The sequence below is a fragment of the Macaca nemestrina genome, chromosome 1, assembly GCF_043159975.1.
Source record: "Macaca nemestrina isolate mMacNem1 chromosome 1, mMacNem.hap1, whole genome shotgun sequence".
Taxonomy (NCBI): Eukaryota; Metazoa; Chordata; class Mammalia; order Primates; family Cercopithecidae; genus Macaca; species Macaca nemestrina.
The window spans coordinates 35,744,387-35,761,949 of NC_092125.1; the positions used below are offsets into that span (position 1 = coordinate 35,744,387).

At 43.2% G+C, this 17,563-nt stretch overlaps 1 protein-coding gene across 3 annotated transcripts in view; it reads right to left on the reverse strand.

Annotated features, from left to right (window-relative positions):
* LOC105484484 (SEC16 homolog B, endoplasmic reticulum export factor) overlaps positions 1-17,563 on the reverse strand; it is a 69,901-nt gene that overhangs the window by 49,127 nt on the left and 3,211 nt on the right. The window contains exons 1-4 of one of the 3 annotated variants that reach the window (XM_071076100.1): positions 5,949-6,211; positions 3,431-3,784; positions 1,635-1,747; positions 750-870 (exon numbers count right to left, since the gene is read on the reverse strand). In XM_071076100.1, coding sequence (XP_070932201.1) covers positions 750-870; positions 1,635-1,747; positions 3,431-3,726 — 530 coding nt within the window. In that variant the 5' untranslated portion in view covers positions 3,727-3,784; positions 5,949-6,211. Of the gene's footprint in view, positions 1-749; positions 871-1,634; positions 1,748-3,430; positions 3,785-5,027; positions 5,807-5,948; positions 6,212-17,563 lie in introns of those variants that run through there. The other 2 variants (XM_011746138.3, XM_071076098.1) reach the window with 2 other exon arrangements.

Genomic DNA, 17,563 nt, shown 5'->3' on the forward strand with positions numbered 1-17,563 from the left:
GCAGTGAGCGGGGTCCTGGGCAAGCCAGCAGGGCTGAAGCACTCTCCGCTGGAAGCTGACCTGCTCCAAAGCATGGTCAGGTGCCATGTCAGCCTGGGTGCCATAGGAGAAAGCATTTTCCTCCCACTCGCCACCTCAATCTACTAATCCCAGGAAAAGCAGGAGTGCTTGAGTTCCACAGCTCAGTGGCTGGAAGCGGCCTCAGGTCCTGATGAGAAGGGTTGGTCTCTACAGCCTGACATTCTGGAATGACTTACATCAGAGTGTTTAGGTTGGTGAATTCCAGAGCTGCGAGCACCAGGACAGATGCTTGGGCAAAACTCTCTTCCCTGTGTTGTCTTATCACGGGGAGATGGCCCATTCTCAGGGCTCAGGCGTAGGCTGAGGAGAAGCACCCCAGCCCCAGGTAGGTTCTCATGACCTAATCATGAGAGCTTTTCCTAGGCCATATCTGTTCTGAGGCCAACACAGAATTAAAGTCCTCCTTTAGGACAGACCTCAGGGAACCTCACAGGACTCAGACTTGCCCAGCTTTGGGAACAGACTCTCAGTGATAAGAATCTCTCTTCCCAGGGTCCATATTAACAGTGGACCAGGACCATCCTTGGATACTCCCATATCCCTGTGGCTGAAACAAAGGTACGCAGGCTTCTGGAGGTAAGAGACCAGCATCAGACGCCAGAAGATTTGCCCAACATAGTCTGAGTTTGACAACATCATGTCAAACTGGCCTCTCCTTTTGCACTTACTGGAAGTGGGTCTCACTATTTGTTCCAAATGGACTGTGCTGGTTTTCATAATGATGTTCATCAAGGTACTTTTGCTCTCGGTAATCTTCATGCCAGATATAAGGACTCCTTTGCCTTGGCACTGCACCCTCAGAGAAAACAGAATCAAGACAGGTCACTTCCTGTTTCTGAAAGTTCTTAGAAAGATATTAGTGAGCTGTGAGGAGTTCCTAGAGCACAGTAGATCTAAAAACATATTTTCCAAATTGAAAAAATAGATTGGTAAGAGCTAATGATGAAAGTCCATAGGACGCCTCTCAGTCCCCTCTGAACTAATTAGCGTGGATCTATACAACCACACAACGATGGGGATTGGTGTGTACATGTGTGGGGGGCAGGTAGGGGTGTGTGTGTGTGTGTGTGTGTGTGTGTTCAATGTTGAAACAGATTTATCTTTGCTAGCAGTTCAGACGCTGCCATTAAGACACACCCTATACTTATTAGTATAGGGGAGAACACTCCTTTGGGTGCATATCTGCTGTCCTCAGGGTGAAGTGACAGACTCCTACTATAGCCCAGCAGATGTCCTTAAGAACTGACTTCACTGTTACTTGGTCGAAGACTATAATCTTGGCTATAAGGCAAAGGAGAAGAAAAAATGTGGATGAAGTGCAAACTACCCATAGTACTAGTAACGGCACCATCATCTATGCAAACAAAGGAAAACAACTCCATTATGTCTCTTCTCGGGACATCGAGGAGGAGTGTTTCTGCTGTGGTCTCGTCTGGCCAAGAAAAGATGCCCAAGGTGAGGGTCTGAACATGGCTCCGTCGGTCTCTCCCCTGCCTCTCAGACCAGCTGCCCCATCCCCAAATCCCAGAGGCTTCTTGGAGACTTTTCCATACCTCTTTCTTCCTGCAGCCACTGCGGGTGTCCGTGATAGTAGTAACTTCCATAAGCATATTCCTCCCTCGTTGTGGGAGAGTGATAGCCCTGATACGAATTCTCATACCCTGGCCTAAAATAGCACAAAGAAGACTGGTCAGTTGAGGACAAGGGTGGTAAAGACAGAAACCAATGGAAGACTTGACAAACTAAACAGCTTCAGAGGACAGAGTTGTGACCCAGCCTAGAATCTGCTTGAAAGCCATGGTTAATTCTAGATCCTATAAACAGAAACAGAATCAGAGCAGGAGTCAGGCCTTTGTTGCATAACAAGAGTAGAATTTTTATAGTAAAATTTTTTTACTTAAAACTCTTTTCTAAAAACCTCTTTTTTATTTAAAACTCTTTTACTTTATAGTAAAACTCTCACTCCCCAAATACATACATATTATCTTAGAACACTCTGTCCTGACATTATCTGAGAAAATCACTTCCTGAGACGACTGTGTTAAGTCTCCAATACACCACCGTAACTTCCATGCTTATTCCAGATGGAACTGAGATTAAAAAGTCAGACTGGACTATCTTAAGTCTGATTACTTTTATTGCCTCTGTCCTGAACATGCCTCTCTTTGAGAATTCAACAATCCAAAAAGATTGGGGAGAGGACCATCATAATACTAATGTTTTTATCAATTAGTAATTTTTTTTTTTTTTTTTTTGAGACAGAGTCTCACTCTGTCACCCAGGTTGGAGTGCAGTGGCATGATCTCGGCTCACTGCAATCTCCATCTCCCAGGTTCAAGTGATTCTCACATCTCAGCTACCCAAGTAGCTGGGATTACAGGTGTGCACCACCACGCCCAGCTAATTTTGTTTTGTTTCGTTTTGTATTTTTAGTAGAGACAGGGTTTCACCATGTTGGACAGGCTGGTCTTGAACTCCTGACCTCAGATGATCCGCCCGCCTTGGCCTCCCAAAGTGCTGGGATTACAGGCGTGAGCCACTGCACCTAGCCCAATTAGTAATTCTTTAGTATTTCTTAGGGACAAATTTCTTTATAATAATAGTCGTAATTTCAACCCTGAATCTGTAAGCAGGTAAATATTACCCCTAAAGTAGAACATAGATGGCTTCCAACATTCCGTTAAATATTAAGTCCAGTGCTACAGACCAGGGAAACAGGAATTCCAGATTCTCCAACCTGAATAGAATGACCTCACTGCAACCTCTTCCTTCCGAACTTGCAGCCTCCAAGTTTCTATCTGCTTTCCCTAAGGTCGATTTTTTTTAAAGTTCCCATTCATTCAATACGGATTATTGGTATGCCTGTTACATTCCGGGTACTGTGGTAGGCACTAGGACTCTTCTTGGTGCCGGTAGTGTCATGCTAATCCCAAGGCAGAGTGGTCTAATGACAATGAGGAACTCCTTATAGGGATCTCCAAGAAAAGCTTTTCCATAGTCTACATATACTACCTTTTGCAATCCCAGAGCAAGAGGGTTCCATCTGCTCTTTTGAATTTCACCACTTTTTCTTCCCTCTACACTGCCCCCCCAAACCCCCAATACTCAATTGCATTTGTGATGGCTTCTTTAAGAAGCTCCACTAGGGAATAAAGAGGAGAGAAATACTATCTTCAGTCATCAGAAACAAATTTGGGAGAGGACAGGATTTAGCTAAAGCCATGTAGTAAGGTAGAGAAGGAAAAAGAAAAAAGGGGGAGAAAAATAAAAAGAAAAGGAAGAAGGAAAAGAACGATCTATTCAGAAGCATTTAGGAGAGTTGCATTCATTCCAAGCCCTAAAGCCATACCTTGAATACAACTGACTGGGATAACCACTTTTGTAATAGTCAATTCTAGACAGAGGCTGATGCCAGTCCCCAGGCCTGGAGGCATAATGGGACTGTTGATGGTCTGTCCTGGGCTCCTGCTGTGGCTGGGGGCTCCCACGGTTGTCTTGCCATTGGTGAAACCTCTCTCCATTGTGCCGAGAGTGAGGGACAGGCCGATGATGTCCATCTCTCCGAAACCCTCGGTCTGGATCCTTTGAGGGTGTTGTGACCTTCCCTCGTGTCTGGGGCAGCCTCTGGGGAGCCCAAAGTTCCATCACTGACTCTCTGAATTTGTCTTGGGTTTTGAGTAAGTTGTGTAGTTATTTTATCTTCCTGCAGACAAAAGAAAAAGGAAAAAAATCATCATTTGAAACCTATATCCAAACATAGTGGTTGATTAGGTTTTGTGAAAAGAGCAGCTATGGTCCTCAAAATCTATCTAAAACAAACCATATGGTCATGGATACAGAGAAATCTGAAAAAAAAATCTCAGATACATGAAGCAAATAACAGACTAGACAATTATATTGATATTGCTTAAAAAATTAAAAAGTACATTTGGAACAACGACAGATGGGGGAGGCATGGGAGACAGATAACAGTAATAGGTACAGCTAAAAATGCTATCAAGGAATCCCAGTTGATGTTTCTTCACATATTCCCCCAGCAAGTGTTTATTTAACACTTACAGTGGAGGCCCTGTGGTATCATAAATAGAGTGGGTCTTGCAGAGAGCTAGATTAGAGTTCAAATCCTAACTCTGCCACTTAACTAGCTAGTTCATTTTTTCAAGCCTCAATTTCCTTACCCATGAAATAGAGACTGTAATGACTACCTCGCAAGGTTATTGACAGAGTTAAAGATAACCTCTGCAAAGTGCCTGACATGTTACCCAACATGTTAAAGTGCTCAATAAATAGTAGTGTTATCAAAGATAAAGATGAGGGTCGTATGAGTGGCTGAAGATGTTTACTAAAGAAAAAGAAGTTTAGGCCGGGCATGGTGGCTCACGCCTGTAATCCCAGCACTTGGGGAGGCCGAGACGGGCGGATCACGAGGTCAGGAGATCGAGATCACCCTGGCTAACATGGTGAAACCCCATCTCTACTAAAAATACAAAAATTAGCCGGGCGCAGTGGCGGGCACTTGTAGTCCCAGCTACACGGGAGGCTGAGGCAGGAGAATGGCGTGAACCCGGGAGGCGGAGCTTGCAGTGAGTGGAGATCGCACCACTGCACTCCAGCCTGGGCGACAGAGCAAGACTCCGTCTCAAAAAAAAAAAAAAAAAGAAAAGAAAAAGAAGTTTAGACTGACCTTTTCAAGAAGCACCTTTTCTGAATCCTTACGTTAACCCCCCAAAGAACTAGAACCTATATAATATGGTCATCCCTGCTCCTCCAGAGAAGCCAACAAGAGGCAAATTTGGGATTGTTTTCATAAAAAATTAGAAGGCCATGTCTCAGGATTCTTCCTGGCTGGAGATTTAAATCCTGGAAGTCTCCCTAGCATCAAACTAATTTTCCCCCAAGTCCCCACGTATTCCTGAAAAAGGAAAATTGCTCCGAGGACTGATTACCTTCCAGGTTCCTCTGCTCATAGCACGGGGTGGTGGGGGGCAGGGGTTGCACCCGCCAAAGGAAAGCACGCCTCAGATCTTACTCTTGCTCAGGATTCTTTTGTGTCAGGAGCATCCACAGGCTAGGTCGGCCTCAATTTTTTCTTCCTTAGGAACTGTTTTAGGTTGCAAGATTCTGATCAAATCAGTTAACTTGTTTCCACTACTAAAGGTCCCAGTCTCACATAAAAATTCATATCAGAACAAAAGGTCAAAAGGGTGGGTGTTGAAATCGAGACGTCACTCTGCTCAAACACCAGGGAGCCAGGGTCGACAGCTATGAGCCAAGAGCTATGAGACAGCAGAACACACAAGAAGAGCAAGGTGCAGAGGAGGCCTCCCACCTCAAGGTCACTCACAACTCAGGGGAACCTGTGGCTTCCTTCCCATGTCAGCTCACTCCCTTGAAAAAGCCAGGTGCAATGACAGCCTTTGCCAGCAAATCCCAGGAAAGGCCAAATGTCCCAGACACAAGGAAGGGCACATGAGCCTTTTCTGAAGGCTGGTGGAACTCAAAACCATTTGGACCAAGTAAGCGGAATGAGAAGAAACCTGCTTTCTCCTTGTCCCCAGATAGTCTCACTAGGCAGCCCTTCCCCAAATGCAAAGGTGCAACACCCAATCTTTCCACTGAAATCACATCACTTTGCTGCCAAGAGACATCAACTCCAGCAAATCAGTCCTCAGATTAAGGACACCAAATAAATAGCACCTTCGATTCTCAAAATGAAGGAATTACATCCATGATGACAAATCACACTCACACATTCACATAAATGACCTTTCCTCGCCCCGGTAAAGGCCATCTCGCCTTTCCTAATCTGACGGCACAGCACGTCCAGCTCAAAGAAGGGAAAGAAGGGAGCAAGTGTTCCCACACACCTGCTCCGATGGCTTCCCACCTTCCTTCAGCGCTGCTCCAGGGACCTGGCCTAAGAGTGCCCCCTCTCCTCTTGGAGACTGTCAAAGTCCAGGTGCCACATCTACCACGACTCACCGGGCCCTCAGATCTACAGCATGTCAGTTACCTTTGCAACTGCCCAGCCTCCATGGAGCTGATTCATTAGGGCAAAGTACAGCCCAGATACTGCAGTGCGGGACCCGCCTGACTTGAAGAATTTGCTCTGAACGCTGTCAGAGACTGGCGCTTCTGTTTGCCTGAGCATGGACTGAGCCAGGTTCACTCACATGAGAAATCATTCAAATTCCCACAGCAATCACGGAAGAGAGACATCAGGAAGAGGAAGTCCAGAAGCCCCAAGGCAGCCGGGTCTGGCGCGAAAAACACCACGTTTGGGGTGTTAACCCGGGGCTCTTCCACTAGCTGGTTCTGTTACTTAACCTCTCTGAGTTTCAGTTTCTTTTTCTTTTTTTTTTTTTTTTTTTTTTTTTTTTTTTTTTTTGAGACGGAGTCTCGCTCTGTCGCCCAGGCTGGAGTGCAGTGGCCGGATCTCAGCTCACTGCAAGCTCCGCCTCCCGGGTTTACGCCATTCTCCTGCCTCAGCCTCCCGAGTAGCTGGGACTACAGGCGCCCGCCACCTCGCCCGGCTAGTTTTTTGTATTTTTTAGTAGAGACGGGGTTTCACCGTGTTAGCCAGGATGGTCTCGATCTCCTGACCTCGTGATCCGCCCGTCTCGGCCTCCCAAAGTGCTGGGATTACAGGCTTGAGCCACAGTTTATTTTTCTTTAAAATGGGAATGGCAATGCTTAGCTTATGAGGGTCATTATGAGGATGAAATGTTGGTAAAGCATCACATGATATATAGGTAAGTATGCCCTGCAGATCAATATTATCTTTTCCTTTCCAAAGAGAGGAGTTAATTCCACTGGTTGAGGTGCATGGGGAAGGGGACATGTTCGCTGGTGGGAGTAAACACCTGGTTTGCCCAGTGTGGGTTTTTCTCATGTATGTTTCTCTCCATTGGGCTCTGGTTGTGTAATACATTCTGTTATCTAGCTAGAAGGCAGATTTATATCCCCAATATTGAACTGAAGGCACTAAAAAGTTTTCCATTATAACAAGAAAGTAGTTTCTCGCGCTTGAAATACACATTTCTTCTGCAATATCAAGGTAAACATGGAGAAACACATGACTACTTCTGAATTAATATTTTAAAATTCTGAATTTTAAAAAATCCCAAATGGTTTATTCTTTCTCTCAACAAATACTTACTGTGTTCCTATTAAGGGCCAGGATTTGACACACATAAATATAAAAGACACAAATTAGTCTCTCATATCTGTCATTACTAGTCCAGGGAAAACCACCCTCTTGGGTCTCATGGTCGTATAGGGTCATGTATCTAAGCTACAGGATTTTCTCTCAGCCCCTCAGCTGACTCTAGAACCCAGCAACTGAGTGTAGAATTCTCTGACTGCAGCTAATGGTTTATTTTTTTTTTTTTCCAAGACAGAGTCTTCCTCTGTCACCCAGGCTGTAGTGCAGTGGTGCAATCTCGGCTCACTGCAACCTCCACCTCCCGGGTTTAAGCAATTCTCCTGCCTCAGCCTCCCAAGTAGCTGGGATTACAGGCACGTGCCACCACGCCTGGCTAATTTTTGTATTTTTAGTAAAGACGGGGTTTCATCATGTTGGCCAGGCTGGTCTCAAACTCCTGACCTTGTGATCCACCCGCCTCAGCCTCCCAAAGTGCTGGGATTACAGGCATGAGCCACCGTGCCCAGCCGTTAATGGTTTCTTACCTCACTCTTGGTCTGTGAAGTTTGGCTCTCTAATGGCTGCACTGTTGTTTTTAATCCTTCTGGGAAGAGGAACTAGAGAAGGACACACACATCGACAGCAGGAATCAGAACGTGGGTGATGATTACACTGACTTGATATCAAATTATATGTTCTGATATATCACAATAACATTCATAAAAGTTCTTGATGTCACTCTTTTGGCATATAATGTGACATTAGTCTTGCCCTATAACACCAGCTGCATTATCGGAATGTTAACTTTGAAAAGGACCTTAGAGGTTATTTTAGCAACTTTGCTTTTTTGATGATAAAACCAAGATCTAAAGAAGTGAAATGACTTACCCAAGATCACAAAGTTAACTAGAAGTCCAGTGAAAATTACACTGGTGTGCTCTAGCTGCCTTGCACAAGGTTAATAAGAGCTGATTATTAAATATTCAGGAATTATGTGAGCCAGTTGTTAAACCATGGAAAACTTGAAATCCACCATGGTGGGAGTATTTACACCACAGAAATTGGCAAATGCTACAAAGCGAGGTTGTTGGTGGGTTGTTGGTTTTTTTCAGAGAACCTGTTTAGCAGCATACTGATTTTAACCCCAAACTCTTACTTCCTGATTCAGTGTCCTTGCAATTATAGAATTGTCCTTCTGTTACTAGCCTTCAGTGCACAACGCTGGCTTAAACATCTAGTCAAATTATTCCAAATCCTTCTTTTGTGACATCCCAAAGTATCTCTAATTATCTCTAGAGTTATTATGAAACTCTTCAAACACTCACCAACCACAATTAATTCTAATTAGCTTTAATTATTCTATATAGACATATGGCATACAACAGTTACATGGGTCACAAAATTAAGTAGATTGTGGTGGGATCTCACCGCTCCAAAGGGTTTGGGATTTATCATTTCCTACCTTCCCAGCCCTACATAACTACAACTACTAAGTCTTTCAGCCCGGCAGCTCAATTATTCCTGATTTCTAAACCAAATTGACCCAGATTGACAATATACTAGGAGTTCAGTCCCCACCAGGAGGTGGACCAGAATGAGTCTTGCCACCCCAAGTCCTGGCTGCAGTGTTCTTGGATAATCCAGCAGCCTCCCTCATGCCCAAATGGCTACAGTCTTCATATTATCCTGCCCCAGGTGCTCTGTCCTCATACCTGATTCCTGCTCTGCATCCCAACTATGTACCAGGATTGGAATCCTAGAAGTTTACTAATTTATGTGAATTTCCTTTCCCAGTCTCCATCCTCCTTTCCAAATGCCAGACAGCACTGTCTAGGGTCTAGCTTCAAACAAGAGTAACTGCCTGCTGTGAACTGAATGTTTGTTTCTTCCCAAAATTCGTATGTTGATATCCTAACCCCCAATGTATTAGGAGGTAGGCCTCTGAAAGGCCGTGAGAGTGGAACCCTTGTCAATGGAATTAGTTCCCTTATAAAAAAGACACAAAAGGGTTTGCTTCTCCTCTCTCTCTCTGCTCTCTGATATGTAAGAATACAAACAAAAGATAGCCACCTGCAAACCAGGAAGTGGCCCTCACCAGACACCAGATCTGCTGGAATCTTGATCTTGGACTTCCCAGCCTCCAGAAGGGTGAGAAATAAATTTATGTTGTTTAAGCCACCTAGTTTATGGTTTTCTGTTACAGTAACCCGAACTGACTAAGACACTACCCTAGTTTGACACCTGTCTAGCAAAAGTATTATCACTGTTAATGATGCTGCTAATGTCTAGCCACCGGATTAGTGCTGATGGATGTGAACACCCACCTAGATCCAGGTCAGGTTTGCCATGACTCCTTGAGCACTGTGATTTAATGACTGGTTACTCTTGCAAAGGGCAGCTCATCATTTAAGACATCCCCCAGGCTTCATCCTATTCCTTTACTGAAAGTAACAATTTAGAAAACAAGCTGAGAAGATCTGCATCAATGTGTTATCAGTAGTTATCCACTGGGTAATGGAATGATGGATGATTTTATTTTCTTCCTCTTGCTTATCCATATTTTCTAACTTTTCTACAATAAGTGTATATTATTTTAAGAGGCAAAATTAACTAACATCATTTTTAATCAATAGTATTAGTTCAACCACCAAATGTGTTATTGTCACATCAGTAACTAATTAGGCATTCAAGCTGCTAAAATGGGACAGTGCTCAAAGCTTCCAAGATTGATTAATTGTGCTCAGTCTGCTCTTCTTGATAGAGGTTGAGTCATTTATTCACTGAACAAGTGTTTATTGAACACCTACTATATGCCCATCATTATCACATGCACTGGGGATACAAAGATAAATAACATGCAATATCTGCCCCCAAAGAAGCTCTCAATTCAGTAGAGCAGTAGACATTGAATCATAATACAATCAGTCACAGTATAGTGCAATCGTAATACAATGCAATCATCATTCTAATGGATATATCACTGATTTTTCTAATAGAAGAAGCACAGGGGAAAGCAGGAGACTAGAAACTAGAAACAGTAAGTGTGCTATTCAAGGCTATTCCACAAATCAAGCAGGACAGATGAATGCCTGAACAAGAGCAGCTGTGAAGAGACTGGAGGAGAAGGGACATATAGAATACATATATGTTTATAAAATATAATCAACATGCATTGATGGTCTGTTGACTGTAGAAGATGAGGGAGAAGGAAAAGTCAAGAATGATCCAAGTTTTCAGGCTGTGGAGATGAGATCATGTTACCTTTTTTTAAATTTTTGGCTAATCATCTTAGAAGAGGAGCCAGTTTGGTGGGGAAGATGATATGTTCAGTTTTGCACATGCTGACTGTGAGGGGCCTGTGGGACACAGAGGTGAGTGTGGTCAATAAGTAGTTGGCTGTAATGAGCTCAAGAGAAAGGATGGAGGAAAGACATGGTGGTTGAAGCCACAGACACAGATAGGATCACTGGAGAAAAGCTTAGAAGATAAGTCTGAGGAAGGAGCTCTGAGGTGGACACAGAAGAACTGGACACAGAAAGAGGAGCCTATGAAAGATAACATGGAGGTGCCAGAAAGATGAGCAGAGAACCAGAAGAGGATGGTATCCCAGAAGTCAGAGGTGATGGCTTTAAAAGCAGGATAGTGGTCAACAATGCCAAACTAGGAGGAATATTGAGAAAGACAACAAGTAAAAGTGTGTTCTCTGAATCACTGGATTTGACAATTAAGAGGTTTGATGATCTTAACAGGAACAATTTCAGTAGGGCCATGGTCAAGGGAGTGAGGGATTAGACATAAAAATCACATCTACAGCACACGGAAATTAAGGAAGAGGAGGCAGCAAGTAAAATGACTCTTTCCAGAACCCTAGATGTGAAGAAAAGTGCTAGGGCTACCATGAGGCACTCAGATTTGAAGAATTGGTTTAGGGTGGACTAGCCAAGAGAGAGTTTCTGCTGATTCATATGGAGAGACTGAAAAAACATTTACGGAAGGAACAAATCTCAGAGAAAATGGGTCACATGGGATCCAGAGCACAGGAGCAAAAGTTAAACCTAGCCAAGGAAGGGCACCTCTTCCTCTAAGACAGGGAAAAAGAGGTGAAGATGGGCATAGGTGGAGACATGTTTGAACATAAGGAGACAGAAACCAAGAATTCCCTGTGGAGTAGAATGCCAAGTTCTACTGGCCATCTCTAGGGTGAGCATTTGGTAAGAGACTTGAGAAACATTACGACGGTTTGGAATGGCCACTGTGGAATACAGGAGTGGGCTTTCACTAAGAACGTGTGCTCAGAGTAACAAGTGGGCTGGAAATGCATCTGTCATTGGACACCTAGGCTGACATCAAGCTCCATGGGGATGTCAGCCTTCTGTGCTTTGTTCCGTGCTATATTTGCACTGCCTTGCACAGTGCCTGGCATATGACAAGAGCTCAAAAACATTTTATTTATAAATGAATGGACACCTTAAATGTATACCAGCAACAGCTTATACTGTATGACTGTACCCAATAGTTTTCATAGCCTGAGTATAGAATTAAATATGGAAAGAGAGTTTCCAGAGAAAGTAAAAGAGAAGGCTGAGGCAATCAGTGAGTCTAGGGAGCTGATCTAAGTGTGGATAAAGGGATGCTGCGTGGGATATAAATGAGACAAAAACAGACACAAATTATCTGCATACTTTATTAAAATGAGGTCCCTAGCTAATCTTAAGAGACCCACTCCAACAAGACAGTGAAAGAAAAACATTACATTACAATAATTTTTTTTAAATTCTTAACCAAGGTGGGAACGATGGGATAATGGCCACACATGTATTTCCAGCCACAACGTCGTGGCTCTTTTTAGTCAGCAAGCATCTCATATTTCTGACTCCAAGAATGAATCAGGGGGTGACGGTTTCGTGCAGAGCAGCCTCTTGACTCCAGCTAAGCTACCCCCTGGAAACAGTCTTGGGATATGGAGGTCACGGCCTCAGCCAGTGTTTGCTGCCAAGACTTCAGCCCCTTGCTTCAGGTGAGCTGAGTGGCAGACAAGATGCAGCACATCCTGTGCTGCTCAGCTGTTCTAGTTATTAGGAGGGTGTGTGCCAAGAAAAGATGGTGCCTGTGCCAGAGACAATTAGCCTGGCACAGGTACCATAAGCTACCAGTGCCAGTCCTGGGATTGTTACTCTTACCACAACCTTAGAAGTGAAGGTTTAGGCACAATGCAGACTTCCTACAGGACCAAGGCACCCTGTGGGTGCACCCGCAAAGGACTCCTTCAAATGCCACCTACGTGGCTGCCTGCAAACCTGCCCAATCTGCATCCACCTCTGCTGCCAAGAGCTGGAAAGGCAGTCTATCACTCAAGAAGAATGACTCTATGCTTCTTTATTAGCCCTAGGCTGGCAGAGGTGGCCCAACCTCCTCCTCTCTTCACCCCTCCCATTTGATTGATGCGCCCTGAATCAAGAACAGTGGGCAGCAGATGGATGCTGCTGTGACTTCTGACCCCATGTCAAGCTCCAGCAGGCAGAGGTGACGCATAAACCCACCAAATGAAGTGGGACTGGAATATTCGTGGAATGTTCTCTCAGCTGCAGGCCGATAGGATGTAAATTCCCCAAAGGAGCAAGACAACTTGGTGGTCCTGGAATAAAGCTGTCCAGCAGTGAATCCCAGCCCTACTATGCTGGCTACATGAACTTGGGCAAGCTACTCTGCATCTCCTTTTCTTCATCTGTAAAATAGGGATAATAATGGAACCTCCTACCTCACAGAGTTATTATGAGGGTAAAATTAGATTAAAACCCTACAAAGTGTTTGGCAAATCACAAAATGCACAATAAATGTTAACTGTTATTATTTCCCTGGAAATAGCATAAATTGCCAAAGAAGTATTCTGCACAAGTCATCAGTAAGGGATTAATTGATTATTCATCACTGCTGTGAAATCTACAACTCCTTGACACACAATCCAGTGCCCCCATTGAGCCATGAGATCAAGAAGAAACAGAGAACATGTGTCATACAATGACACAAGAAAAAAATAATGGGCTAAGGTGAAAACAACAAAATTAGAAACTTTGAGAAAATGTAGCCCAGTGCTTCTCACAGTGGAGTACTTGTTGTTTCAGGAACAATGCAGGATGCCATGGGATACTCATCAATTTTCTTTTCTAAACAATTTTAATAGTATCTTCATTTAAAACAAATACAAATGGTTTTGAATGACATTCAAATTTACCTTAATTTTTAAGATGAAGCATGATACTTCAAAGAAATTTTACATGTGCAATGGGACAGATACAGATACACACACACATACCCTGTACCCCCAGAAGTCACTCCCTGCCATTTGTTGGAAAATTTTGAGAGATGCACTCCAACCAGAAGCAGACATTCAGACGCACAGAGCCAATGAGCTGGAAAGGATCTGTGGAAAGTCTCCATCCCTGCAGGTGAAGCAGCGTCTAAGCCAGAGACTCAAGCCAAGGCGCTCATGCACACACAGCTCTTTCATTTACAGTCATAGAACTTCAACTACTGTCTATTGCTGGATAAAAAATACCATATTATATAAGACACTACAGGGTACCTGGGTACCCAGGGGGCTAGTGACACTCTCAGTTTACCTGAGATGGGTAGTATTTGTCCTTCAAGGAAGGTAGGTCGTCAGGCTCCGTACAGAAACACACCCCAGTATTTTACAGTCCCATACGTGACTCAGACCCTCATTGCAGCTGTCTGAATAGCATAGACCACCCCCATACCACTCAGAAGTCTGCTCCTCTCTGGGTACAGAGCTGCGATCTTGTTTATATCTCCTTAAAACCTGTCCTTTCCTTAGTCATTTTGGGAAGTAGCAAGGTCCAAAGGAAAGAAAATAGAAAATGAAACCTGGATTTGGTTTTAACTACACCATTTGCTAGTCATGTGCCTTTGGAAGAATTGCCTAATCTCTATGAGCCCATCTTTAAAATTAAATTTTTAAATTATATTTTAAAAATGAAATCTCATTTAAAAGGGCTGTGAGGTAGATGAAATGATATATGGAAAAACACCATAGAAAGTGCCTTTTAATTACAGGAGTGGGTTTTCCATAACTCTTTGCTTTTCTCTCTTTCAGGTTCCTTACATTCTGTTAAAGGTGTGAGAAGCTAAACTATATACAAAGCTCATGACTTTGGTACACTATGGGAATTGAGAGCTCAGGCTTTGCAGTTAGAATTGGATTTGGGTTCCAATGCCTCCGCTGATTAGCTGTGAGCCTTCAGGCAAGTTATTTAACCTCTCAGCCTAAGTGTCCCCATTTGCTAAATGAGTATGTAATGATGAGTATCTTCACAAGGTTGTTATAGAATAAATGAGATAATGTACTGTGCATGGCCTGTAGGAGGTGCACAATTAGCATTTGATAAACAAATGAATGCATGATCTAGGAAAAGCACTCCGCACAGTCCCTGCACCTTGGTAAGTGTCCAACAAATTGTTGTTGTCAATGTTGTTTAAAAGAGCATAGCACTATTTCTAACTGGGCATGGTGGCTCATGCCTGCAATCCCAGGAATTTGGGAGAATGAGGCAGGAGGATTGTTGAGGTCAAGAGCTCAAGAAACCCTAGTCAACATAGTAAGACCCTGTCTCTACAAAAAAGAAAAAAAATAGTTGGACATGGTGGCTAACACCTGCAGTCTTACTTAATTGGGAAGCTTGGGTGGAAGGATCACTGAGCCCAGGAGTTCAAAGTTGCAAGGAACTATGAACATATTGCACTCCAGCCTGGGTAACAAAGTAAGACCCTGTCTCAAATAGATAAATAAATAAAGAGCATAGCAGAAGAGTTAATTTATAGGCTGTTCAGAGTATATGTTCTTATTTAGCTTTTATCATAGCAGTTCATATTTAAATTTTATATTAGCTATTCTTTATTATTGACATAATCTAATCAGAAGTTATTGTTTTTAATTTTTATTCTGCCCTGTCTGTCATCATAATAATCCACTGCAGTCATAGCTTATCTTTCCCAGAGATGCCTATCCTTAGCTCATTATTTTCCTTACCCAGTGGCATCAGTAGAACGTCCATTTTAGAGGCAATAAAAGTGATACTTTTACCAAATTCAGAGTGTGTCAATATCAGTCATCAAGTAGAGGAAAATCAACCGCAGGTCTTCTAGTGGAATGCTTTTGCTCAAAAGAGCATATGGCTTAGTAATAGCCATGTAATATATTTAACACAAAAATGCAATTGTTTAAAATCTATGACCGGGCACGGTGGCTCACGCCTGTAATCCCAGCACTTTGGGAGGCCGAGACGGGCGGATCACGAGGTCAGGAGATCGAGACCATCCTGGCTAACACAGTGAAACCCCGTCTCTACTAAAAATACATTTTAAAAAATGAGCCGGGCGTGGTGGCGGGCGCCTGTAGTCCCAGCTACACGGGAGGCTGAGGCAGGAGAATGGTGTGAACCCGGGAAGCGGAGCTTGCAGTGAGTGGAGATCGCGCCACTGCACTCCAGCCTGGGTGACAAAGCAAGACTCCGTCTCAAAAAAAAAAAAAACAAAAAAAAAATAAAATAAAATAAAATCTATTTCATGTGAATATAATAACTATAACCTTCAAAATTATCAGTCAGTGTAAATAGATTCATTCAACCTGATGACAGATAGATAGATAGTAAATAATGGGACAATTTCTCCTTGTCCCATTTGTCAGCTAATAAAGGTACATACCATTTTGCAGGTTCTACTGCTCTGCCCACTGCTCCTGTACAGAAATGGCCCATGCGTGTGTACAGTGTGGATGCATACATGTGTTTAAATGGCACTCACATCCCGTGCTCTACCAGTCTGGAATGAGTGACTGCAAATATAGCAAAGCTCCCCAGCAGTGCTAATGCTAAATTTATCACAGCAGGGCAATTTCCATAGAAGTCCCTTATGATGCCAAAAAACCAAGTTCAAATTTCAGGTTCTGGAGGACACTGAAGGGCACAACAAGATGATTTTCTAAGTGTATTTGTCCATTTTCATGCTGCTGATAAAGACATACCCAAGCCTGGGCAATTTACAAAAGAAAGCAGTTTAATGGACTTACAGTCCCACATGGCAAAGGAGGCCTCACAATCATGGCAGAAGGCAAGGAGGAGCAAGTCACATCTTATGTGGATGGCAGCAGGCAAAGAGACAGCTTCAGTAGAGAAACACCTCCTAATAGAACCATCAGATCTCGTGAGACTTACTCACTATCATGAGAACAGCATGGGAAAGACCTGCCCCCATGATTCAGTTACCTTCCACTGGGTCCCTCCCACAACATGTGGGAATTCAAGATGAGCCAAAGCATATCACTAAGCATATGTGTCTGCAGTAATTACAAGGGAGATGGCTAAAGTTCACTATTTTCTGGGAGCATCCCATAAATGAATGTTGTAGATTCTCTGCATGCAACACTGTTCTGCAATGTAGTTTCTGTACAAGCTTGCTAGACGTATTCCCTTTTACACTTAGGATGCAATATTCTGTATGCCCCATAACATTATGACACTGTGACACCATGTCCTAGTTCTGATCCAGATGTCATTCATTAAATAAATAATGTTGCTAAATGAATCCAACTGCGGTATAATTTCATCCCTGGGATAATTTTTTTTTAATTATCTCCATTCACCAAATAATATTTTAGACAATATTAATTCATTTATTTATGAAATAATAAATGAAGACCTTCATTTATTCAGTTCATATGGGAGAAAAGCCTTTTCTTAACCAAGAAACGGGTGGGAACCCAGGAGTACTTCATTATTGTGTATTTCTTATCTACTATGTGCCAATAATCATTTTAGGTGTTAAATTCAGGCCACACTAAATGGGCAAGGTGAACTTGTTCCTTCTCTTCTTGGAGTTTAGCGCCTAATGGGGACACAGCCTAGGTGACAGGCAATTCCAATGATAAGTGCTAGGAGAGGATGACAATGAGAAGCAGATGTAATGCACAACAAAGGTATCAACCCTCACCAGAGAAGGTTTCTCTGGAAAAAAAAAAAAAAAATCTGTCTCAACTGAGACCTGAAGGATGAGAGTGCATTATCCTGGATAGAGAGAAAGGAGAGCAAGAGAGAACGTGTTCTGGGCAGAACAGACACGATAAGGGCTAGAAGGTGAAGGAAGACCTGGTACATTTGCAGCATCATAATGGGTTTTATGCTTAATGTGATTTGAGCTTAGAATGCAAAGAAAAGTTGAGGGTTGGTACGGAAGACTGTCCCTGCTTGGCACCTGGACAAGGAGAGTGGAGTGTAGAAATGGCAGGTACTCATCATAAGTATGTGCAAACCCCCAATGTTTAGC